Below are 24,454 nucleotides of genomic sequence, written 5' to 3'. Positions count from 1 at the left end.
GGGTTGTGGTGGAGAACATAGCCCCTGAGGATGTGCTGGGGAGTAAGCTTTCTACCAGAGTCTGTGGAACTGGCTCTGTTGCTGCTTCTGCTCCGGCCACTTACTGGCTAGTTAGAATCAAAGGAGTTTTTATTGTTTTTTGTTTTTTGTTTTGAGACAAGGTTTCCCCGGCTGTCCTGGTTGACTTTGTAGACCACAATGGCCTATAACTCACAGAGATCCTCCTGCCTCTGCCTCCCATGTGCTGGAATTAAAGGTGTGTGCCACCACCACCCTGCTCTTTTTTTGTTTCTTAGATAGGGTCTATATACTGTTCTGGTTTCTGGCGGACCTGAAATTCACTGTGTAGACAGGCTGGCCTGCTTCTCAAGCAGATCGGGTGCCTCCCTTGTGCTAGATTTAAAGGCTGAGACCATCACGAGAAAGAAGGGAAAGCGGCAGCCTGGGCTGTTCACCAGGAGGACACCTCATGTGGGAAGTGGTTATGGTACTTGAGGCTGTTGCCGACCTTTCACCCATTGCTTCAGAGATTCCAAGGATTCAGTCAGCTTTTACTCAGTCATGTTCCCAGCACACATCAGAGTGGTGCAGGCACCCTACCAAAGTGGCCTTGTCAAAGCTTGGGATGGGGGAGGGTGGCTCTTGGGATGAAAGCTTGGTCTGCCTGCTGTGTGAGGAACTGGAGAGGGGATCTTAGTCTTGCTTTCTCAAGGCCATCACTGGGGACCTCTTTTTGACTTGAATCTGACAACAGAACCCTTACATAGTATGACGTGGGCTTGAAGAAGCCTAGCTGCTTCTGCACCAAGTGCTGAGGCACCTTTTGGGATGATGCCTCATCCCTAGTGGTGCCATGGACCAGTGGCAGGACATACTTGGAACTGTTGGGAAGGTTATAGGAACTGTAGCATGCTTAGTGTGCCCACAAGCTGACCAGACATCTGTCCTTTTCAGTCTCTCTCTGCAGCCATTTGTCTACCCGGTCTGCACCCCGGAAGGCGTCGTCTTTGACTTGCTGTGAGTCTCCTCTTGAATTTTTAAGTTTCTTTATACGTGTGTGTGTGTGTGTGTGTGTGTGTCTGTGTGTGTCTGTGTGTGTCTGTGTCTGTGTCTCTGTGTGTGTGTGTGTGTCCGGGTATGTGGTAGTGTGTATGTGTGATTGTGTGCAGGTGCATGTGTATGTGGGGGCCAGAGGCTGACCTCAGGGGTCTTTCTCTGTTCTCCACCTTATGTTTTTGAGACAGGACCTTGTCACTGAACTTGGGACTTGCTGTCTCAGCTAGACTGCCTGACCAGCAAGCCCCCACAGTCTGCCTGTCTGAGTACTTTAAACCCTACTAAAGTTACAGATGTGCGCTGCCTTGTCTGCCTTTTATATGGGTTTTTGGGATCCAAATTTCAGGTTTTTGTGTTTACATAGAAGTACTTTATCCAGTAAGCTGTCTTCCAGCACTGCCTTTAATTTTGATTTAACAAGTACTGTGTGATTGTTGATACCTACCAAAGAAAGAGATGTTGAGTTTGTGGCTCTAAGCAGGGACAGGGTCACCAAAATCTTGTCCCTAGAATCTTCATGAGGTCTAGGTGAGCCTCTTTGTGTAGCCAGAGTTTCTGTCCTGTCTGGTCCCACAGCTTTTTAGTCCCAAATAAACACACAGAAGCTTATATTAATTATAAACTGTTTGGTCAATGGTTCAGGCTTCTTATTGGCTAGCTCTCTTTTAATTATTAAACTATTTTTATTAATCTGTGTATCTCCACATGTCCATTGGCTTACTGATGATGCCTGGGACTCCTGTTCCTCGGCAGCTACATGGTGTTTCCCTGGCTCTGCCTACAACCTTTCTCTATCCCTGTTTGGATTTCCCACCTGGCTAAATCCTGCCTGTCCATTGGCCAAAACAGCATTATTCATCAACCAATAAGAGAAACATATATTCACAGAATACAGAAGGACATCTCCTGTCACTTTTAGGGAATTGGGAAGGACGGCCAGGTGTTGAGGGACGTGGCAGAAAGTGCTCTGTGACCTCTAGCAGGCAGTATTGGCTGGCAGTGCTGTTGCCATTGCCAGGATGGAGCTGAGTCCTCCTAGCCCCATGTTTTAATGCCCAGCTCCTTACCTGTCTGTTGTTGATTGGCCAGTGCCTGTGGGAGCCGGGAGCAGACATTGGATTCTCTGGAACTGGAGTTACAGAGAATTGTTACTGGCATGTCATGTGGGTGCTGGGAGCTTGGGTCCTCTGCAAGAGCACCATGTGCTCCTGACTGCTGAGCCATCTCTCTAGCCCCCTAGTGACTCTGTTTGTTCTTTCCCATCAGGAACATTGTTCCATGGCTTAAGAAGTATGGGACCAATCCCAGCAACGGAGAGGTAGGTGGCCATGCAGGTGCTTATTGCCATGGAGCTGTGCCCTGCTTTTGCTTTGTCCTCCCACATGTCCTCAGTGGAGAACTGCTCACAGGGCCTAGAATGACAGTCCTTCACTTTCCAGAAGTGTTGCCTCTGTGTCCACACATGTGCATGTACAGCTGGCCCTCTGTATTTGCAGATTCTGTGTTCTTGGATTCAATCAATCATGCTCAAAAAGAACATTTGTGGAAAAATTGTATCTGTACTAAATATCTGCATACTTTCTCTTGTCATTATTTCCTAAAAAGTATCAGATAATAATTATTTGTGTAGCATTTATATTGTAATAGGTAGCAAGCAGTCTAGAGGTGGTTTAAAATTGTTGAGAGGGCACACATAGGTTCCATTCAAATGCTACATCTATTTTTTAGATATTTTATTTAAATTAAAAACAAGGCTGCTTCACATGTCAATCCCAGCTCCCTCTCCCTCCCTTCCTCTCATGAACCCCCACCAGCCCCCCCAGGACCCCACCCATTTCCCACTCTGTTCCTCAAGGAGAGTAAGGCCCTCCATGAGGGATATCCAGAGTCTGTCATGTCGTTCAGGGCAGGGCCTAGACCCTTCCCCAAGAGTCCAAGCTGAGAGATCATCCCTCATTGTGGAATGGGCATGCAAAGTCCATTTGTGTGCCAGGGATATATACTGATCTACTACCCAAGGCCCTATAGATGGCCGAGGCCTCCTCACTGACACCCACATTCAGGGGAATCTAGATCAGTCCCATGCTGGCCTCTCAGCCATCAGTCTGGGGTCCAAGAGCTCCCCCTTGTTCAGGTCAGCAGTTTCTATGGGTTAAACAAGCCCAGTCTTGACCCCCTTACTCATCAGTCCTCCCTCTTCTGTCACTGGGTTCCAGGAGTTCAGTTGAGTGTTTAGCTGTGGGTGTCTGCCTCTGCTCCCATCAGTCATTTGTTGAAGATTCTAGGATGGCGTATAAGGAAGTAGTTGAACTCATTATCAGGGAGGGGCATTTACGGTAGGTAGTCTCTCCACTATTTCTTAGTTTGCCAGTTGGTGTCATCCTTGTATATCTCTGGAAATCTCACTAGTGCCAAATCTCTCCTCAAGCCTATAATGACTCCCTCTATTATGGTATCTCTCGTCCTGTTCTCCTCTATTCTTCCCCTGACTCAACCTTCCTGGTCCCCAATGTCCTCTCCTTCCCTTCTCCCCCTCTCTTTATCCTGGCTCCCTCTCCCCTCCCCCCATGCTCCCAATCTGCTCAGATCTTGCTTCATTCCCCTTCTCTAGGGTACCATGCATATCTCTTTTAGCGTCTTTCCTGTTTCCCTGTCTCTCTGGCAGTGGGATTGTAGGCTGACATTCCCCTGATCCCTGTCTAAAATTCATATATGAGTGAGTACATACCATGTTTGTCTTTTTGTGACTGGGTTACCTCACTCAGTATGGTTTCTTCTAGTGCCATCCATTTGCTTTCAAATTTCAAGATTCCATTGTTTTTTTCCACTGAGTGGTATTCTATTGTGTAAATGTACCACATTTTCTTTATCCACTCTTCAGATGAGGGGCATCTAGGTTGCTTCCAGGTTCTGGCTATTATAAATAGTGCTGCTATGAACACAGTGTAACAGATGTCCTTGTTGTATGAATGTGCATTTTTTGGGTATATGCCTAAGAGTGGAATTTCTGGGTCTTGTGGTAGGCTGATTTCCATTTTCCTGAGGAATCTCCATACTGATTTCCAAAGAGGCTGTACGAATTGGCACTCCCACCAGCAGTGGAGGAGTGTTCCCCTTTCTCCACATCTTGCCCAGCATAAATTGTCATTGGTGTTTTTGATTTTAGCCATTCTGACAGGAGTAAGATGGTATCTCAGAGTTGTTTTGATTTTCAAATGCTACATCATTTTGAGACTGGAATATTTGTGGAGTCTTGGTATTAATCTCTTGTGAGTGTACACTATTGTATATGTCTTTGTTTGCTTGAGACAGGGTCTTATTCTGTAGCCCAGGCTGTCTTCTTACTCACAACAGTCCTGCCTTAGCCTCCATGCTTGGCTGTCCTATGTTTTCTCTTGTTTGATCAGAGTGGGTGACTTGTCTGTATCTTGCTTTGTGTGCTTTGCAAGGTGCTGGTGAGTCTCATGGGTGTCAGTACAGAAAGCACAGCCTTTTCTGTGAGACTCTGTCTGTTCTTTAGAAAGAATGGCTTTTTACACTTACTTATGTGTTAGTGTATGTGTAAGTATGTAGGATATCTGTGTGAGTTCACATGGCACGGCACAGGGTCAGGACAGCTTGTGGGTGTCAGTTCTTTCCTCCCACCATGTGGGTCCTAGGGATATAACTCAAGGTGTCAGGCTTGGTAGCAAGTGACTTTACTTACCACTGAGCCATCTTTGGTCTTGTGTCTGTCTTTTTTTTTTTTTTCTGAGACAGGGTTTCTCTGTATTGCTTTGTGGAGCCTGTCCTGGAGCTTGCTCTGTAGAACAGGCTGGCTTTGAACTCACAGAGATCCACCTGCCTCTGCCTCCTGAGTGCTGGGATTAAAGGCGTTCGCCACCAATGCCCGGCTTTGTGTCTATCTTTGTGGCTGAGCCGGTACTGAATCCTCTGTCATTTGCCAGTAGCAGCAGAAGTGCAGTAATGGTCCCATGCACATTTTCCTGAGCATACAGGATTATTCTAGGACTTCAGAGTCAAAAAAGGTCCATTATCAATTTCCATAGCTACTAGCCAACTGCCTTCAAAATTATTATACATTTGAAGTTTTTAGCCACACTGTGAAGAAGACAATGCTTTTTCCCCATGTCCTTGACAATTCTGGGTATCATCAGAGATTTTTTGTTTTGTTTTTTGAGACAGGGTTTCTCTGTGTGACCCTGACTGTCCTGGAACTTAACTCTGTAGATCAGGCTGGCCTTGAACTCAGAGATTTGCCTTCCTCTGCTTCCTGAACGTTGGATTAAAGGCGTGTGCCACTATCACCTGGTAGGTTTTTTTTTTTTTAATGGGCAAAAAGAAAGTTATGCATGCCTTTAATTCTAGTACTTGAGAAGCAGAGGTAGGTAGATCTCTGTGAGTTTGATGCCAGTCTGGTCTACAGAGTGAGTTCTAGGACAGCCAAGGCTACAGAGAAACCCTGTCTCGAAAAAGCAAAAACAAGTCATTTTTTTTATCAAATAAGTCACTTCTTGTGTGACCTGCACACAGGCTCAATATTGTGACTTCTGTGCCACCCAGGACCAGTATTTCTGATTAAGATTGTAGCTCATTCTCCAGCCTGACTTATTCACACATTTTAATCATCCTCTGGTCCTTTTGACCCTTTGCGTCTCAAAGGTTTATGTCCACGTCTTCTGTGGGCCTAGTTCTCCATCCGTTCGGTTGTCCCTGTGAAGAAGACATCAACTTTGTATGTGGCAGGCCCAGCATGGGGATGGAGCAGACAGGTCAGGTGTGAGTCACTGAAATGACACACAGGGAGATGGCGAGGGGGAACAGGGAGGGTGGGAGGGCTGAGCAATCTTTGAGGGGCTGCTGTCATGCTCAGTCCTGAGGATGAGACAAGATGGCATTTAGATGCCACATTGGAGAACTTTGCTGGCCCTGGACAGCTATGGTGGGTTGGAAGCCCAGGCAGGGTCATGACCCGGCCTGTATTGAGGAGAGCTCTGGTTTTGTTAGGAAGGCGCTCTAAGGAGCCTGGTGGCCCTGGGGAGATCTGCCGGGATCATACATTTGTGCTATGTGCCCTTGCACCAGGCTGAAGGCAGAGGAAAGGGGGCAGCAGGATGTTTAAGGTGTTGGGTCTGAGTCCTGTCCTTAGGGCAGTAGGGACAGATCTCAGCACTCAGCAGCAAGCATTGTGACGTCTTGGGGACTTAGAAGTTGGTGCTATCCTGATCAGCAATGAGGACCAGTGGAATCTGGTAGTTAGTCCAGGCTCAGGATCTGAGGCTAGGCCCATCCCACCACTGTTGCCAGAGTACCCCACCTTAACTTGGTTACCTTCTTGAAAGCCCTGTTTGAAGTAAGGTTTCTGGGGCTTGTAAAGTGTGGGGAAGCATTTTCAGCCTACGTCTAGGGAACTTACAATGTGTTTCCTCTGGTGACCCCGCCTGTCCTGTTAGAGCAGATTATGTTGCTCCTCCACTTGGCAGCCTGGGACAGGAGTTCCTTGGCAAGAAGAACCCCTGGATTGGGGGTTGCAGTTCAGTAATAGGGCACTTACCTAGCTTGTAGAAGGCCTTGGCTTCTGTTTTCTAGCATTTCCCCCACCCCCAAATCCACATATATAAAATTTCAACCTATTGAGTGGCAGGAAGGTAGCCACAGTCTTTTGCCTGGTGACAGTCTGGGTGTGTTGTGGGGTCCAGGGATTCTTTTTTTTTTTTTTTTTTTTTTCAAGACAGGGTTTCTCTGTATTGTTTTGGAGGCTGTCCTGGAGCTCGCTCTGTAGACCAGGCTGGCCTCGAACTCACAGAGATCCACCTGCCTCTGCCTCCCGAGTGCTGGGATTAAAGGCGTGCGCCACCAACGCCCGGCTCTCCAGGGATTCTTTCCAGTGTAGATGCATATGTTGTCAGCTCATTTCTTCCCTGTTCTTGAGGAAGGGGGGACTGTGCTATACACAGGGTTCTTAGACTGCTTCCAGAGCCTGTGTGCTTTTTCGGGAGCTGCTTGGGATGGAAGCTTGGGTCTCACCTCCCAAAGTAGTTTGCTTTCCTTCCTTGGTGTTTCCCCCTTGAAGGTGTGGCCAGCTTTTTCTGCTGACATCCAGGAAGCTCCAGGGGCTTTTTCCTGAGGCCTGGGGCTAGGAGGATAGCCTTTACTGGTTTCCTCATTATGAGGTCTTGCTGCCTGCCTGTGCCTTGGGTTGGTTGGTCTCTGCCTTCCTAAGGCTGTGGCTAACTAAGGATGTTGAACTGGCTCCCCTGCTGCAGCCCTACTCTTCTCTGTTTTGGTAGTGTTCTCTGTCCTCTGTCTCCAAGCTGCACCCCTGCTATCTTGTCTACAGTTGTCCTCATGACCTCAGCCTCTGTTCTGGTGGACATTGTTATTCAGTTACACCGGGTGCTTTTTGTTATTTTTGCAACAGGTGCTCTTTGGGGTATCAAATCTTGTTAGTTGGCCCGTGCTCTACAGCTGCCAAACTACATATAGCAGTGACTTTGGTCATGATGAGAAGCTGGCTATTTCCTTTGTTCTGTTATAGCACTCCTAGTCTGTGGGCGTGTTCATTCCTTTTCTTCTGTACCTAGGTCTTTAACCCTGCTGAACACACACTCTGCCACTGAGCTACATCACCAGTTTTTCCATCTTCAGTGTTCTGTTTCCTTTGAAAAATATTTGTACCACAGCACAAGCAGACTGTGTGGGTACTCTCACTAGCTCTATTTGTTGTATTATTTATTTTGTGTATGCACGTACATGCATATGTGCACGTGGGCCTGCCACATGTGTGTGAAGGTCAGGGGACAACTTGTGGGAAGTAGTCCTCGACTTCCTCTGTAGGTCCTGCTGGGCACGGAACATATCAGGCTCAATGACAAGCACCTTTCCAGTTGAGCAATCTCTCTGGCTTCCCTACTCATTTTTAGTACTACGCATTTTTGTTTCTGTTTTTATTTTATTTATTAGCATTATTATTGTTAGAGAGAGAGGATATGATGTGGGTGTTAGAGTGCTGCACATGTGGCCAGAGGACAACTTTGAGGAGTTTGTTCTCCCTCCACTTTGGGTTTCAGGGATTGAGTTCAGGTTTTCAGGCTTGTATAAAGCAATCTCAACGGCCCTGCACTCACTCATTAAGTGTGCTTACCATAAAGATGTTTAGACAAGGCCTGGATATGGAGTTCAGTGGTAGAGCACACGCTTAATAGATATGAGGTCCTGGCACCAAAAAGAAAAGTTCAGACATTGTGGAAATACGCATCAGTCGTTATTCCACAGTCTCATCATTAGCCAAGTGACTATCCCTTCTGTTTGTTGGATTTGATGGTTATAAATCTGGGGATCTGCTTCCAGCCTGGATTTATAGATGACATCAATGTAACTATATAGGCTTGCCATTCTGCATCCTTCAGGAGTCCTGGCTGTGTCTTGGAGACTTCCCAGAGAAAGTTCCCCTAGTGTAAGCTGAAGAGAGTCAGTTGGACAGATCTTTCTGTTCTGTCCCTGGTGCTCCTGATTTGGTAGCCTTCATGTTCTTCCTCCCCTTATTCATTATTGTTAATTGTCTTCCAGAAACTTGATGGCAAGTCCCTGATCAAGCTGAACTTTGCAAAGAACAGTGAAGGTGAGAGTCCCTTTTGTAGCTAGCTCTAAAATGGTCCGTAGAACCCTAAGCTCCTGCTCTCACTGCTCTCACCAGCTCCTTGTCTATAATCAAGCATTCCTTTCTCTTCTCTTGTGTTTGGAGACTGAACTTGGGGCCTCACACATGCAACACAAGTGATCTGCCTGAGTCAAATTTCACTCATTCCTTCCTGACACTTGCTTTTGATTGCCAAGTTGACACATGACTTCTCAAAGTAGGGTTAGTTTAAGTAAGCTGTTGGGCTGTTGTGAGCTGCTGGTGCCATAGTTGGGCCTCCTGCATGGGCCATACCTGGCTGAGGCCGTGGTCTGTTCTTGGCTGTAGGTAGAAGTTGCTCAGGCCAGGGTGCCTAGCCCAACTGTGGTTGTGATGTTTGGGAGGCATTTCTAGTCTTGAACAGACTGTCAATCCTCACTGCTCCTTCAGACTTCTGCCCCACTGGGACCTCCTGCTCGAAGTCCTTTTGTGCTCAGTTAGATAACGTAGCTTCAGTTCCAGCTGCCCTTCCCCTGTCCTGGGGTCTGAATTTGTTGCAGGTTCTTGGTGGTTTTGACTAAGGGGCCTCCTTTCACTCTTATGTAAGTACCACAGTTGGGGTTGCTGTCAGTGCTCACTGGGTGTGTGTTTTCCATGGAAATGTTGCAAGCATAGAGAGAATGAGCCGTCTTTTTCTTCATTGTCTGATCTACAGCAGCCCTGGGTTCATAAGTCATATGTGTCTGTTACAGAGCAGGTCTTCCTGGAGTGTCTGCTTGGAAATGTGCAGAGAACAAGCAGGTGGGGTGAGGGGGTGTGTGAGCGTGCACGAGTGAGTGTGTGTGTGTGTGTGTGTGTGTGTGTGTCTTGAGTGAGAAGTTCTTTTGTTGCTGGGGGAGGAATCTATGCAGGAGATAAGTAGGGCATCCAGTATCCTTTGTTTTAGACAGAAGTGGACGAAGGAAGGGGCCAGCACTGAGGGTAGCAGACGGGATCTGAGAGGGAACTTGGTGAGAGGGAGCTGTTTGAGGATATGGAAAGAACCCTAGGCAGAGGGGTCAGGCACTTCAAAGGCAGACATGTGCTCGAGGGTCCCATGCATGGCAGGAGTCCATTACTGTTGAGATCCTGTGATCAAGGGCAGATGGCTTAAGACGTGAGGGGTGGGGATGGGAGGCAGGTCAGTCCTGCAGTACACTAGGGAGTCAGACCAGACTAGAGCTCAAAGCTGGGCCTCATGTTTTTGATGTGCTGGGAGGGAGGGCTTTACACACTATGCAAGTCCTTTACTGGTGAACTAGCCTTGTTGCCCCCCCCCCATCCTCTACTAATGAACTGGCCTTGTCAGCCCCTCCCTCCAGTATTTTTAGGTAAAGTGCAGATTGGCTGCACACTCACTTTGTAGCTGAGGCTGGCTTGAATTCCTGATCCTTCTCATACTCCCAAGTACTGGGATTTTAGGCTCATACTACCTAGGCCAACTCTATTTTGGTTTGATTTGAAATTTCAGACCCATGAAAAGAGCATTAGTGAGACATTTCCACCTGTGCCTCTCAGCAGCAGATCCTTACAGCCTGCTGGTGTAGGGCTTGCACTTGGCACTCTCAGCGTGGTGCTCAGGGGGTAGAGGCACTTGCTGCCAAGCCTGACAACCTGAGTTCCATCTACAAGACTTACAGAAGGAGAAAACTGACTTCTTCTTTGACCTCCACACTTGCACTGTGACATGTGTACATCCCTGTCCCCTCCCCCAGAACACAAAATTAATGAATAAAAATATAATACAGAGCTGGGTGTGGTTGCAAGGTCCTAGCACTCAGGAGGCAGAGGCAGGCAAATTTATGAGTTCCAGGACAGCCAGGGCTACACAGAGAAAACCTGTTTCAAAAAACCAAAAAACAAACAAACAAAAAAAACCCACAAGTGTAGTACACTAATTAAAAGGTAAAGGGGTTGGTGGGTACTGTGTGTCTGAGGTAGAAAGCCATGGAAACAGGGTCTCTAGAAAGATAAGCCACTTCTTGTCAGGCTTGGCTTTAAGAGAAGGTGGATCACCTGAGCCAGTGGGGAGGCTAACACTGTTCTGAGTAAGGGAAATCAAGGATTGGGTCTTGTAACAATGAATAGGCGTTTGTTAACAGTGTGGGAAGGGAGCTTGAATGGCTGACATCCCTGCAGTTCCCAGTCTTGGTATCTGGCCTAAGGTTCTGCCTCCTTCCCTCCTCTAACCCCTACTGGTTCTTCCTCCCTGCCCCCACCCTGACAGAGTTTCTCTGTGTAGCCCTGGCTGTCCTGGAACTTTCTCTTGTAGACCGGGCTAAGCTCAAACTCAGAGATCCGCCTGCCTCTGCCTCCCAGTGCTGGGACGAAAGGTGTGTGCCACCACCAACAGTCCTTCCTCCCCCCCACGTCCCCAGCGTCACCCATCGTGACCTGAGGTTGAATGCAGTGTCAGTACATGCTAGGAAGTGCAGTGAGCCTCCCTTTTAAATTTCACTTTGAGGCAAAAGTAGTCTTTCTCGTAGTAATTTATTGTATCTGCATTGGTGTTTTGCTGCATGTGTGTCTGTGTGAGGGTGTCAGGTCTTAGAGTTACAGACAGCTGTGAGTTGCCCTGTTGAAGCTGGGTCCTCTTGAAGAGCCATCAGTGCTCTTAAGCACAGAGCCTTCTCTGCAGCTGAGACCTGAGACTTCTTCAGTTGTCCAGCTGGCCTTGTACTCTGTTCTCCTCAGCCTCTGGAGTAGCTGGGTTATAAATATGTACTATCACGATTGCTTAATCACAGCTCTTGAGGGCCGCTGTCCCTGTGTGTGCTTTCTTTCTAGGGCAGTACCACTGTCCAGTGCTGTACTCCGTGTTCACTGACAACACCCATATTGTGGCCATCAGGACAACCGGCAATGTCTACACCTATGAGGTAGTCCCCCATTGTAGTGAGTGCGACTGTCAAATGTGGGGCCGTCACATGTCTTTGGGGATAGTGCAAAAGCCTGGCTGAGTGCCGGAGGTGAACCAGGAACAGTGAGCATGCCTGTCCTCGTGGGTTTTATAGCCTTCAGCACAAGGCATCATTTATGGTAGGTAGCCAGCCATCCTGCTTTATGAGGGTTTAAAATAAAGATCAAGTGACCTCAGCTGGGCGGTGGTGGTGCACTCAGGAGGTAGAGGCAGGCGGCTCTCTGTGAGTTTGAGGCCAATCTGGTCTACAGAGGGAGTCTAGGATAGCCAGTACTATTATACAGACAAACCCTGTCTTGGGGGGGTGGGGAGAACCCAGGTGACTCTGGTGGCCTTTGACCCTGAAACCTAGGCAGGCAGTTGGTACAGCCTAAGAAAGGATTCCTTGCATCCCAGGGAGTCTTCCCTGTCTTCAGCATGGACCAGACTCTGGAAAGGACCCTGGGAGTGTAGGGAGAATGGGGAGGCCAGGCTCTTAGGGAGGAGGAGGTGTCAGGTTGATGGGAGGTACGGGAGCTGTCTTCCTGCAAGGAGCAGTCTGTGGTGCAGAAGAACCCATGTTAGACTTCTTGCCTGAAGCAGCCGGGTTGGTTTAGCCAGTCTCTGCCAGGAAGGTGAGAGCATCTGAGACTGTGTACCCCGGAGTGGCTCTTTGTGTGCTGGATTACCTCTTACTTATGTGCCATGCCCAGAAGGGATCGTGACAGTCTGTCCTGCTCTAGGCAGTGGAGCAGCTGAACATCAAAGCCAAGAACTTGAGGGACCTATTGACTGATGAGCCCTTTTCCCGGCAAGACATCATCACCCTGCAGGTGAGTGCTCCACAGTGTCTGCCTCCTTTGACCCTCAGCTCTGTCCTCTGCCTTCCAGCTTCCTCATGAGGCTTCTGTACCACAGCACCCCTGGCCACTGCTCCCCACTGTTCTGTAGTGCCATACCTCTCCCCCACACCACCCTGGCTCTGTGTCACAGGGCTACATCTGCTCCACAACCATCCTAGGCTTCAGGACACAGGCTGCTGTCAGATTCTACCCCACTGCTCCAAGAGCAGCCTCTGGTACAGGTGTCTGCATCGGTTTGGGTCAGTGGTGAAACTGACAGAAAAGTAGGGAAGGCTCCATGGAGCTTAGTCTAGGACAGATTTAAAGCACTCTGGCTTGTCCCTTTCTGATTGAAACTTGGTCCATGGCTGCCCAGTCTGCATCTGTGCTACCTGCAGCAAGTCTTGCTGGTATTTGTGCCCTGGAGGCTGGGCACCGTGCTTGATGAGCTGCTGGGCAGCCTGTTCTCTGGACTCAGCGCCTTTGCTTGTCATCTTGTCGGGGCACAGCCTCCTTCCCTGCTTCACAGCCCAGCTGCAGTCTCTTCCCCTGCAGGCACCTGTCAAGCCTTGCCGCCAGCAGCAGGTGCTTGCTGCAGGCCTGGCTTTCCTCCTGAGTGTTCTCCTCTTGTCACAGGACCCCACCAATCTGGACAAGTTCAATGTTTCCAATTTTTTCCATGTGAAGAACAACATGAAAGTCATAGATCCAGGTATGGACAGCCGAGGCTGTGGTGAGTAGAGTGGGGGTGAGCTTCATTCTCGGGCGAGCTCTTCCTTCTGGGGGCCCAGACACTGGGGCTCCACAGTAGCTTTTCATTAACTGGGCTTCAGACTTCTTTATTTTGGGAAGCCCTGGCTATTCTGAAATTTTCTGTATGGATAAGGCTGGCCTCAAATTGGCAGTGTCCCTCCTGTTTCTGCCTTCTAAATGCATGCACCACCATGCCTGTCAGACTCCAGGTGGTCAGAGAAGCAGCTGGCTGTAGTGTTGGAAATACCAGGACACCTCTCTTTTCCTTCCTCAGCCCTGGTGGCCCTGCGGGTTTTGGATTCCGTTGGCTTGTGTTCTTTCCAGGAACAGTGATAGACGAGCTGCAAGTGAGACTCTGGGTGACATCAGACCTTTAGGGTACAGTAGAGTGGGCCCCTGGTCCTCTCGTTTCCTGTGTTTGGCCCATGCCATTGATCACATTATAACATACTATCGAGTGGCTGAATTTTCTGGATTTGCTCTTCCATACCAAGGAGCCAGCTAGACTCATGGCCAGAGCTTTTTTTTTTAATAAATTTTTTTTAAAAATTAGAAACAATCTTATTTTACATATCAATCCCAGTTCCCTCATGGCCCGAGCTTAATTGGCCCCTTCAGCAGGAAGCAGTATTCTGACCCTCATAATGTACACTGTGGACCAGTCAGGGTTCAGGGAGGTAGAACAACTCAGGAGTAGCTGAGCTCAGGAGAGCAAGAGACCAGCTAGGGATGCCCACTGCCCAGTAGGTGGCCTGGCAAGCAATGTGCGGCATAGATGAAGCATTTCATATATGAAATACCCCAGACTCTTCCTTCCTTTGAAATAAGCACTTTTAGTGGGGCAGTGCAGGGCACTTGGGAGTCAGGGACAGGTGAATCTCTGAGTCAAGGCCAACCTGGTCTACAGAGTGAGTTCCAGGACAGCCAGGGCTACACAGAGAAACCCTATCTTGAAAAAACACTGCCCCCCCAAAAAAGAAAAAGAAGCACGTTCAAAATCACAAAAGCAAAACATCATTGTGAAAAGGCTGCAGTATACAGGTGAATACAGAGAACGGCGACACTTGAGTTTGAACCATCCCGAGACTCCCATTGACTGTATGAGGGAGACCCCTGTAGGCTGGGACCAGGCCCCATGATATTGTGTTCTGTGTGCATCCTATCTTGCTGCACCTACTAGTGCTGCTGCCAGATGCCCCAGGGCAGTAAGCTCTGGCTGTGCCATGGCCAGAGAAGCCTGTCTTAGTCAGGCCGCCCACAGCTTCTGCCATGTGGCGGGTTCCAGCTCTTATTCCTGTTGTGTTCGTCTTGAGCCTCTGTGGCCTTGGCTGCCTGCTGTCTTGGCTGCTCAGTGTCCGTACCCTGTTTTGTAGATGAGGAAAAGGCCAAACAGGACCCATCTTATTACTTGAAAAATACAAATACTGAGACCCGAGAGACACTACAGGAGCTCTACAAAGAGTTCAAAGGAGATGAGATCTTAGCAGCCACCATGAAGGCACCTGAGAAGAAGAAGGTGGACCAACTGAACGCTGTGAGTGGGTTGCTCTGTCTCTGCCTCTGACCAGTGGAAAATGCTGGGGAAGAGATGACCTGGAGGTGTGGTGGCTGGGACCCTCCGGGGCTGTTGAGGTGACCCAGCTCCAAACAGATCAGCAGGGAGTAATACACTCTTGGGGTGGAGGAGTGTTTGACAGGCTGGGGTCCTGGGGCAGCGGTGGATCAGCAGAAGCAGGGCTGTTTTGTGCTGTGGGCCTTGACTCAGGCTTCAGTGCCAAGCTGCCTTGTCTCTGACATGGAGGCAGCGTCTCCATTTCAGGACAGAGATGGGGGAGGCCTGGGGCTGCCAGGCTCCTGAGGTCTCTGACCTTGCTTAGGCCTTATCTGGGGTGCAGGTGCTGGTCTGCCTGAGGTCCTGTCTGCAACGGTGGTGCTGGAATTTCTCCAGCACATTTAGCTGGTAGGTGCTGGCCTTTTCCCATTGAGGCCAAGCCTAAAAAGCCTCAACCATGGGAAAGGCAGAGGTGGGGTTCCCATATAGGGAGTTACTGAGGAAAATTTGGAAAAGTAAATGAAGTTCATTGTCTATAATTTCCCTGTTTGAACATGGGCATTGCACCTCTTAGTATTACTGTTATGTTGAACTGTCCTCATTTATTTTTCCTTCTGTTTATATAATGAAAAAAATATTTCCCTCCCCATTAAAGAGATCACGTGTTTTACTCTTAAAAAATATATATTACCAGGTTAGTAATATGTAATAACTGATCCATAATATATACGAATCAGTGGTTAAGAACACTTTTTGTCCTTATTGAGAGCCCAGGTTTGGTTCCTAGCATCTACGTGGCACACAACCATTCAGGGGACCCGACTCCCTCTTCTGACCTCTGAGGGCACCAGGCATATACGTGGTACAAAGATATATACATACAAGGAGAACACACGTACACATAATCATTTTGTTTGTTACTCGAAACAGCCTTGGCTGTTTCTGAAACTCACTCTGTAGACCAGACTGGCCTTGAACTTGAACTTTCATAGATCTGCCTGCCTCTGCCTCCAGAGTGCTGGGATAAAAGGTGTGCACCACAATCTGAATATGGCGGTGCACAGAGGCAGACATGTCTCTGAGTTCTAGGACAGCCAGTGCTACAAAGAAACTGTGTCTCAAAAAAACAAACAACAAACAAAAAAGAAGCCTTTAGAAATAAACTAAGTGCCTTCAGATTCCTGTCTTGGGAGAATGCTACACCTGTGAGGTTCTTCTGTCTTGACTTAATATTGTTAGTTTCAATGTGTTTGAGGCTGTGGGCTCTGATTCCCTCAACTAAGCCTTTAATTGTCCATCCGTCATTCCCCCCTAGACAGGGTTTCTTTATAACTTTGGAGCCTGTCCTAGAGCTCCCTTTGTAGACCAGGCTGACCTGGAACTCACAGAGATCCGTCTGCCTCTGCGTCCCGTGCTGGGATTAAAGGCGTGCCCACCAGCGCCCAGCACACATGGTTTTCTTGCAGGCCCACTATTCCACAGGAAAGGTCAGTGCGTCCTTCACCTCTACTGCCATGGCACCTGAGACCACGCACGAAGCAGGTAGCTGTCTCTACGTCCTGTGTTCACTGGGACAGACTTTACATTGGGAGTGATCAGGGCTTCCTGCTTACTTGCCTCAGCAACCCCATTGTGCCTCCTGGTGGTCAATAGTTTTGGTGGGGTGCTTCATAGAAAGTGGGCTTGGTGTTGAGTCAGGAGGCACTCTGACCATAAGGTCTTGGCCCTTATCTTGAAGTGCCCTGCTCTTAGGTCCCTAGAGCCTCTGGCATCATATTGTCCTTGATATGATCTCCGCTAGCCTGTGGCTCCTGCATTCTTAGAGTTGGGGGCTCCTGACTGCAGGAGATTCATTGGTGCAGATCTTGTGTGACAGGCCATGAGGCCTGAGTGGAGGCGCTACCTCAGGTGCAGGGCAAGTACAGAGCTCAGGACTTGTTTGCAGCTGTCATTGATGAAGATGTACTGCGCTACCAGTTTGTGAAGAAGAAGGGCTATGTGAGGCTCCACACCAACAAGGGCGACCTTAACCTAGAGCTGCACTGTGACCTGGTGAGTATGTGGCTGTTTCCAGTTGGTTCCTGGGGTATTTGGGTAGCCATATCTTAAATGTGGGGCTGTAGTTAGTTTACTTCTAAGAATTATGCCTGACTCCAGCTGGGAACCAGTGTGGCTTCCTTCCCTGGATTAAGCAACATAGCACGTGCCTCCTTGACTGCCGCTTGCTGGGTGTGTATGCAAATCCTAGGAACAGGACTGGCTCTGCCTCTGCTCTGCCATGTGCCACATGGCTGTAGGACTCTGTTGCTTAGATTTTGGAGGTCAGATTGAAGCAAGGTCTGCAACAGTAGCTCCTGGTGTGATTAAAGGCCTACTTGTCATTGTGACTGTGCTGTTGACCATTGTGCCTCATAGAACATTGGAATATTTTACAGACACCAAAAACCTGTGAAAACTTCATCAAGCTCTGCAAGAAACAGTATTATGACGGCACCATCTTTCACAGGTCCATTAGGAACTTTGTGGTGAGTGGTACAGGTTGGTGCTGGCCATAGATGCGTGATTACATGGGCAGCATCCATGACCAAATGGGCTTGTACCTGCCCTGTCCCAGACACCTGGTTCAGGCTGTGTGTGGTCAGGGTAGGGTCTTAAGGTGTATCTTGTGCCAGGGATCCTTGAGTGCTTGCTCAGGAAGACCTGGGGTCAGAGAGGCAGTCCCTGTCCTCACTGCGGCAAATGCCATTGGGAAGCCCGTCTAGTTAGGAGGCAGGGTGAGCATGGATGATAGGCAGCAGCAGAGCCAGTGACCTCACTGAATTTTTTTTTTTTTGCAGATCCAGGGTGGTGACCCCACAGGTACAGGCACAGGTAGGTGCTGGTGCCAGGCCTGTTCTGTTGGAGTAATGTATGTGGTTGTACTACAGGGCCTGGGGGAAGCTGGGTCTGCTGAAGAGCCCTAGATATGGACTCTTTCAGACTTGGGGGTGGAGGGTGGTTTACATCTCAGTGTCTGGCCTCCTGGGCCACCTGGGCATGCCCTAGTTTTCCCACAGTGAGGATCATTTCTTCTTTCCTAAGCCCAGGGTCTTATCATAACAAGACAGAGGAACCACCTGCTCATTGACAGGAGGTTTGGCCATGCCCTTCCATCATAATAATATAATGTGGTCCCATGACCCCTACAGGGCATAATAACCTTTTCCCCAAACTTTCAGCTGCATGGGCCAAGTCAGACTTCCACCCATATGTTTGAATGATGTCTTGTAGCTTTGGCCCTATAGCCCCTGGCCCACAGGGTGAGTGAGCAGTCCCAGCTTGAGGAAGGCACTGGAATCTAGGGGTCATCAAGAAGGGTGTCTCAGGGCCTGGGTGCTCTCTTCTGCTTCTGGACTAGGCTCTGTAGCTGACCACTGACTCTGCTCTTCTGTTCCAGGCGGAGAGTCCTACTGGGGCAAGCCTTTCAAAGATGAGTTCCGCCCCAACCTCTCACATACAGGCCGTGGGGTGCTCAGCATGGCCAATTCGGGGCCCAACACCAACAAGTCTCAGTTGTGAGTCCAGCTCTTCTTGCTCAGCTGCTAGGATGGTTTGCAAAGTGCCTGGTGTTCTCCCTAAAGGTTGTGCAGGGCCCAAGTCAAATCCAAGCAAGGGGGTGTTCAGCCAGTGGAACACAGGCCCCTCCAGGAGAGGAGCCGGAGTCAGCTGATAGTGATCATGAGTGGGTCCCCAAAGGCCTCTTGGGGTACAACAGGGAAATCAGGAGTGTGTGGGTTCCAGGTGCCGTGCAAGGTTGCTGGTCCAGTGCTTTGGGAGGAGGTATTCTGAGGACAAATGGTCAGGTAGTGGTGTTGATGTCTAACACTCTGGCTTGGATCAAGGCCCAATGTGTGTGCTGGTGGGCGGTAAGGCTCTTGGATGTCTGGTCTTGTGTTTTGGAATAGGTGTGTATTATATTCTATTCTTCATCTAAGGATATGGCTTAATTCTCCTGGATATGGTTTTTTTTTTTTTCTTTTGTGCTGGGGTGTGAACCTAAGGTTTGTGCATGCTATATGCATGTTCTACTATTGAGAACTGTCTCCATCCAGGGTATATTTTATCTATGAGTATAGTTTTGTTATTTTCTTTTTTAAAAAATATTTTGAAACCGTATCTCATTATGTAGTCTGGTTCTTATGGAACCAGGATGGTTTTGAACTCACTGGGTTCTGCTTGCCTCTGTGTCCTGGGTGCTGTGTTTAAAAACTTTCACCATCAGGGTTGGAGAGATAGCTCAGTGGTTAAGAGCACTGGCTGTTCTTCCAGAAGATCCAGATTCAGTTGCCAGCATCCACCTGGCAGCTCACAACTGTCTGTAACTCCAGTTCCAGGGATCCGACACCCTCACACAGACAAAACACCAGTGCACATAAAATAAGAAAAATCTTTAAAATGCTCTATATCTTCTTGAAGTTCTTATTATGAAAGGTATCTTTAATAAACGTGGCTATCATTTAAAAAAAACATCACAGTTGACTACATCTTATCTTATGTGAGGGGATTTGTACCACAGAGGACAACTTTGTGGGTCAGGACTGTTCATTCACTGTGTCATCACATCCAGGCTGCCAGGCGTATCCATATTCAGCAGGTGTTTTCATGTGCCAAGCCAGCTTCTCAGCTCAATTTTGTCATTTGCTTTATGTGGGTCTTCTGACTTCCTGGGTAATGTTTATCCAAAGGAATTTTAGTATTTGTAGGGTTGTTTGTTTTTTCAAGACAGGTTTTCACTGTGTAGCCCTGGCTGTCCTGTAACTCGCTCTGTAGACCAGGCTGGCCTCAATCACAAGGATCCACCTGCCTCTGCCTCCTGAGTGCTGGGATGAAAGGTGTGGGCCTCCACTGCCAACCTGTGTTGATGGGAAGTTTCATTATGTAGTCCTGGTTGGTTGTACAGGAACTCTGCCTTGGAGCCCTGAGATTGCAGGTGTGGGCCATCACACAGCTACAGTCAAGTCCTCTTTAATTTTTTTATGTGTGTGCATTGGTGTCTTACCTGCTTGTATGTCTGTACCACGGTGTGGGATCTTGAGATGCAGACAGAGCTGCCATGTGGGTGCTGGCATTGAATCCGGAAGAGCAGTCCGTGCTCTTTAACTGCTGAGCCCGCTCTCTAGCCCCTACAATCAAATCTTAAAACAAACCAAAAAAAATTAAGAAAATTTTTTAGCTGGCCAGTGGTGGCACATGCCTTTTCTCCTAGCATTTGGGAGGCAGAGGAGATGGATCTCTGAGTTCTAGGCCAGCCTGGTCTACAGAGTGAGTTCAAGGAAAGGCTCCAAAGCTACACAGAGAAAAACAAAATCAACATTTTTTCATGTGTATGGGTGTTTTGCCTACATGTATGTCCGTACACTGCATGTAAGTTTGTGCCCGATGCCAGAGGAGGATAGAAGAGGGCCTTGGTCCCTGGAACTGAAGTTAGAGGTGGTTGTGAGTATAAGTACTGGGAATAGAACTGTCGTCCTGGAAGAGCAGCCAGTGCTTTTTTTTTTTTTTTTTTTTTTTTTAGTTTTACGAGACAAGGTTTCTCTGCATTGTTTTAGAGGCTGTCGGTCCAGCCTGGCCTCGAACTCACAGAGATCCGCCTGCCTCTGCCTCCCGAGTGCTGGGATTAAAGGCGTGCACCACCACCGCCCGGCGCAGCCAGTGCTTTTAATTGCTGAGCCATTTCTCCTCAGTTTGAATGAAGTTTCTTTGTAGATATTTGACCTTACCAGAGGAGGAGACATCTTCAGCTTCCCATGTGCACATCAGTCACATTGTCACTGGGCTGGTGGAGGTAGGCACATGTGTCCTGCTGCTCGCCAGATGAAATGTGGTTTAGTCGTCTAACGTTTGTCACAGGGCTTGGGTCTTAGGATAGGTGGCTGAGTTGCCAGGGGTCTAGGTTTTAAATGTCACTTAGCCATGTGACTGAGCCGTTGCTGCTGGTATGGATAGGAGAGGTGTGCATGTAGAGTAATTTTCTCTTGTGGGGCTGAATTTATACCCTGAAGGAGCTGTGCTTACTTGTGTTTGCTGAGCCCTTTCTCCAGGACACGTGACAGCTTTCCTTTGTCAGGATTTCCCTACAGTTTCCTCAAAAACTTAAAACTGAAATATTCCCGTTGCAGTTTTGTTTTTTGCTGTTTTTTACTTCCCTCTTTTTGTTTTTCAGGTTCATTGCATTCTTTTTCTAGCTTCCTTTATTATGTTAGAAATTCAAGAGAGCTAGGTGTGGGGGTAATAGGATCAGTTCAGTCCTCCAAATGAGTCCTTGTTCCAACAGCAGTAACAAGAGATCAGCCAGTGTGAGGGCTTAGACTGTGCATAGGTTGGGCTCTTTGACTTGCCTGGTGGTCTCAGGAGTGCCCTTGCTTGTTGGGTGCTGCATCTTCATTACAGGTTGCAGATTCAGTCCTCTGTGGCTCACTGAGGGGTCTCTGTGGGCTGTCAGGATGAGGCTTGTGTCCTGTGGTCACAGTAGGACCGAGTCCACCTACCACTCTGTAGGGACTGCATACCTCCTGCACTGCAACCCATCCCGTACACTTCCTGCTTTCCATGTTATTTAGAGATGAGGTCTCACTGTGGAGCTCAGGCTGGCCTGGAACTCAGCCCCCTGCGCTAGGGTTGCAGGTGTCAGTCCCCACCCCCAGCTGTATGTCCTCCTTTTGTCTGTTGTCTTCCAGCATTTTGCTGTCGCCCACTCACAGCTGTAGTCCAGGGCTCCCTCCAGGCAGCACATCCATGGCCTGTTTACTTCACCCCTAACATGGCCTTCTTGCAAATAGTCCGGTAGTGAGCTCAAGCCTCCACTATTTCCTGCTTGGCTCTCATGGGATGTTGGCAGCGGAGCTCTGGGTCCCAGAGGTCTGGATTTACTTGGGAAAGAGCAGATGGCTTCCACTGAGGAGCAGTCGTTACAACTAGAGCATGCTGGGTGGGCCAGCCCGCTGCTCCCCTGACCTCCATGTGCTTTCCCCAGCTTCATCACATTCCGCTCCTGCGCTTACCTGGATAAGAAGCACACCATCTTCGGACGGTAAGAGCAGAGGCTGTGCGTGCTCACAGTGCAGTGTGGGCCTTCACTGTCTTTCCCTAGACCTGGGGATTATCCTCATACAGTCCCCGCTGAGGACTGTGGGTATTTCTGTGGGGGAAGGTTGGCTCTTCAGGCCTGTGGAGCCAAGGAGAGGAGATCCAGGCAGCTCTAGCTCCTCTCTCCTCTCAGGGTACCTTTTTGGGTATCTGAAGCACATTCCCCTTTCTCCTCAGTCCCTAGTCTGGGGGTCAGCAGATTTTCCCAAAGGACACCCAGTCTGTGCTGATGATCCAGTTAGAGTTATGGGGGGAAGAGAGCTAGGTACAAAGGATCAGTTAGTTCCTGGCCAGCCTGGATTGTCTAAGACCCTGCCTTAGCAAACTGGGAGAAAACCAAGTATGGAAACAAGGACTCGGATTTTGTCCAAGTAAGATTTTAGTGAGCAAACGGCTGGGTATGGTCTGCTGCCCCCTTCTGTGCTTTGGCTCATCCTGTGCTGCCTGGTGACTAGTCTGGGCTCTGAGGCCCTCCACTGTCTGCCAGTCCTCCTCCTGATGTCTGGACATTGCCATGATGGTGCTCTGCTCAAGGTACACAGACACCCAGTTCTGTCCCTCTGCTACAGGGTTGTTGGAGGTTTTGACACGCTGACAGCTATGGAAAATGTGGAGAGTGACCCCAAAACTGACCGTCCTAAGGTATGTACCGAGGGACAACAGACCACTGCCTACTGGGTGCCGGCTGGGGGATCTGCTGCCTGTTCACAGAGCCTTTTCGCCATCAGGAGGAAGTTCGTATATGTGCAACCACAGTGTTTGTGGATCCCTATGAGGAGGCTGATGCCCAGGTGAGGAAGGTGCCGGGCAAGTCATGCCGTTGGTTGGGAGCAGGTGAACACACCCTGAAGCTCTGGATCAGACACTGCCCTCCCTCCTAGCTAGGAGTGAGAAGACCCCGCCTCAAGGCTCTGGATCAGACATTCTTGCTATCCCCAGATTGCCCAGGAGCGGAAGAAGACACAGCAGCAAGTGGAACCAGAGGCTAAGGTCAAGACGAGCCAGCCCCAGCCTGGGAACCAGGGCCCCCAGACGTACCGCCAGGGGGTGGGCAAATACATCAGCCCAGCAGCCACGTGAGTGTGTTTGATATCAGAGTGGCATCTCTCATCTCTCTCTGGAAGCTGGGACCTCTCTTCATAGTGCTCCTAGGGGGTGACCAGGTGGTGGTAAGAATACCACAAACCAGACTGGACACTACAGCTAAGGGATCTAGACAAGGGCCCAGTGCAGGCCAACGATGCTTTAGTGGCTGGGACTGTGGGAGCAGCCCTCTGTAGAGAGGGCCCTTCTGAAGCCATCTGTATGGTGCTTCCTCAGACGACTCGAGTATGGGCACCTGGCTCTTTGGTGCCAACTGGAGTAGCTTTCTTTGTCTCTCAGGAAACGAGCAGCAGAGGAAGAGCCATCAACCAGCACGGCTGTCCCCATGGCCAAGAAGAAGCCCAGCCGGGGCTTTGGGGACTTCAGCTCCTGGTAGCCGTAGGCTGGCTCATTGATCCTGGTAGGGGCAGGGCTGTGGGCTTCAGGGTCTGTGTCTGAGCTGTCTGCCCTTGTCAGTTTGGACTATGAGCCAATAAACCTCTTGCCTGTGGCTGGGTCCAGTTTTGACCCCTGGGACCTCTGGCCTCCTCACCCCTCATCTGGGTGCTAATGGACCTATCTTGGGTTAGTGATGAAGGCTGTATCCTTTACCCCCACCCAAGATGTCTCTGCCTCAGGATGGCTATGTGTTCTAGTACCACCACCTGTGTATTCTCTTAAAAATGCAGATTATCAAGAGGCTGCTATAATCACAGCATTCAGACTACCAAGGTAGGAGGGTTGAGTGTTCAAGGCTAACCTGGTCTACATAGGGAGAGTGTCTCAAAAGAGAAATGGAGATGGAGATTGCTTCTCAGACTCTGCTTGTACTCCCAGACTATTCTGACGAGACCCCAAGGACTTCCTTCTGTTGACACCACTTCCACAAGGCGCTTGCGCTGCCCCCTGCTTGGGACACGCATGCTTAATGACCTATCTTCTCAGTTGCTTTCTGCACCAACCATACCTCCGTGAGCTGAGTCAGTAGCTTGTGCTACTGAAGAGGTGGCCCCCTGCTGACTCCTTTCTCCTAACAGTCACCAACTCCTTGTTTTGTGTTTTTGAGACAGGGTCTGTGTATCCTTGACTGTCCTGAAATTCACTCTGTATACCAGGCTGGCCTTGAACTCAGAGATTCACCTGCCTCTACCTCCCCAAGTGCTAGGGTTAAAGGGGTGTGCTGTGCCTGACTTACCGACCCCTTTTGATTCCAGGACAGTTGCCTCTACCCTGAAAAGGGTTTTGCCATTGGCTTTTCTATGTCCAGGCAGCTTAGAGCCTTCTGTTCTTCATTGCTTTGCCTTCCGTCTTGAACCTGTGCTGGCTTTCCCCAGCTGCTCTTCAGAAGTGTGGGCAGATTGTCCCCTCTGCAGGCAGTGCCATGTCACTGTATTCTCTGGCACTAATCACTTCATGTTCAGCCTGTCTAGGGCTCTCTTGCCCTTGGGCCATCACTCCTTAGAGCATGTCACATTTATATTGTTTGT

At 49.1% G+C, this 24,454-nt stretch overlaps 1 protein-coding gene across 1 annotated transcript in view; it reads left to right on the top strand.

The window, feature by feature from the left end:
* The window catches only part of Ppil2 (peptidylprolyl isomerase like 2), a 32,172-nt gene that overhangs the window by 6,604 nt on the left and 1,114 nt on the right, over positions 1–24,454 (top strand). Inside the window, exons 4-20 of the mRNA XM_040751131.1 lie at positions 955–1,017; positions 2,323–2,374; positions 8,626–8,677; positions 11,501–11,592; positions 12,356–12,445; positions 13,091–13,166; positions 14,581–14,741; positions 16,226–16,301; positions 16,705–16,811; positions 17,195–17,284; positions 17,597–17,630; positions 18,196–18,313; positions 21,772–21,828; positions 22,454–22,526; positions 22,613–22,675; positions 22,824–22,960; positions 23,268–23,388. Of these exons, the coding sequence (XP_040607065.1) occupies positions 955–1,017; positions 2,323–2,374; positions 8,626–8,677; positions 11,501–11,592; positions 12,356–12,445; positions 13,091–13,166; positions 14,581–14,741; positions 16,226–16,301; positions 16,705–16,811; positions 17,195–17,284; positions 17,597–17,630; positions 18,196–18,313; positions 21,772–21,828; positions 22,454–22,526; positions 22,613–22,675; positions 22,824–22,960; positions 23,268–23,364 (1,438 nt within the window). The 3' untranslated portion in view covers positions 23,365–23,388. The remainder of the gene's footprint in view (positions 1–954; positions 1,018–2,322; positions 2,375–8,625; positions 8,678–11,500; positions 11,593–12,355; positions 12,446–13,090; positions 13,167–14,580; positions 14,742–16,225; positions 16,302–16,704; positions 16,812–17,194; positions 17,285–17,596; positions 17,631–18,195; positions 18,314–21,771; positions 21,829–22,453; positions 22,527–22,612; positions 22,676–22,823; positions 22,961–23,267; positions 23,389–24,454) is intronic.

The sequence above is a fragment of the Mesocricetus auratus genome, unplaced genomic scaffold (genome assembly GCF_017639785.1).
Source record: "Mesocricetus auratus isolate SY011 unplaced genomic scaffold, BCM_Maur_2.0 Super-Scaffold_100008, whole genome shotgun sequence".
In the NCBI taxonomy this organism is placed as follows: domain Eukaryota; kingdom Metazoa; phylum Chordata; class Mammalia; order Rodentia; family Cricetidae; genus Mesocricetus; species Mesocricetus auratus.
Note: the sequence above shows the minus strand (reverse complement) of the source record. Positions and strands in the feature narration are given on the sequence as shown.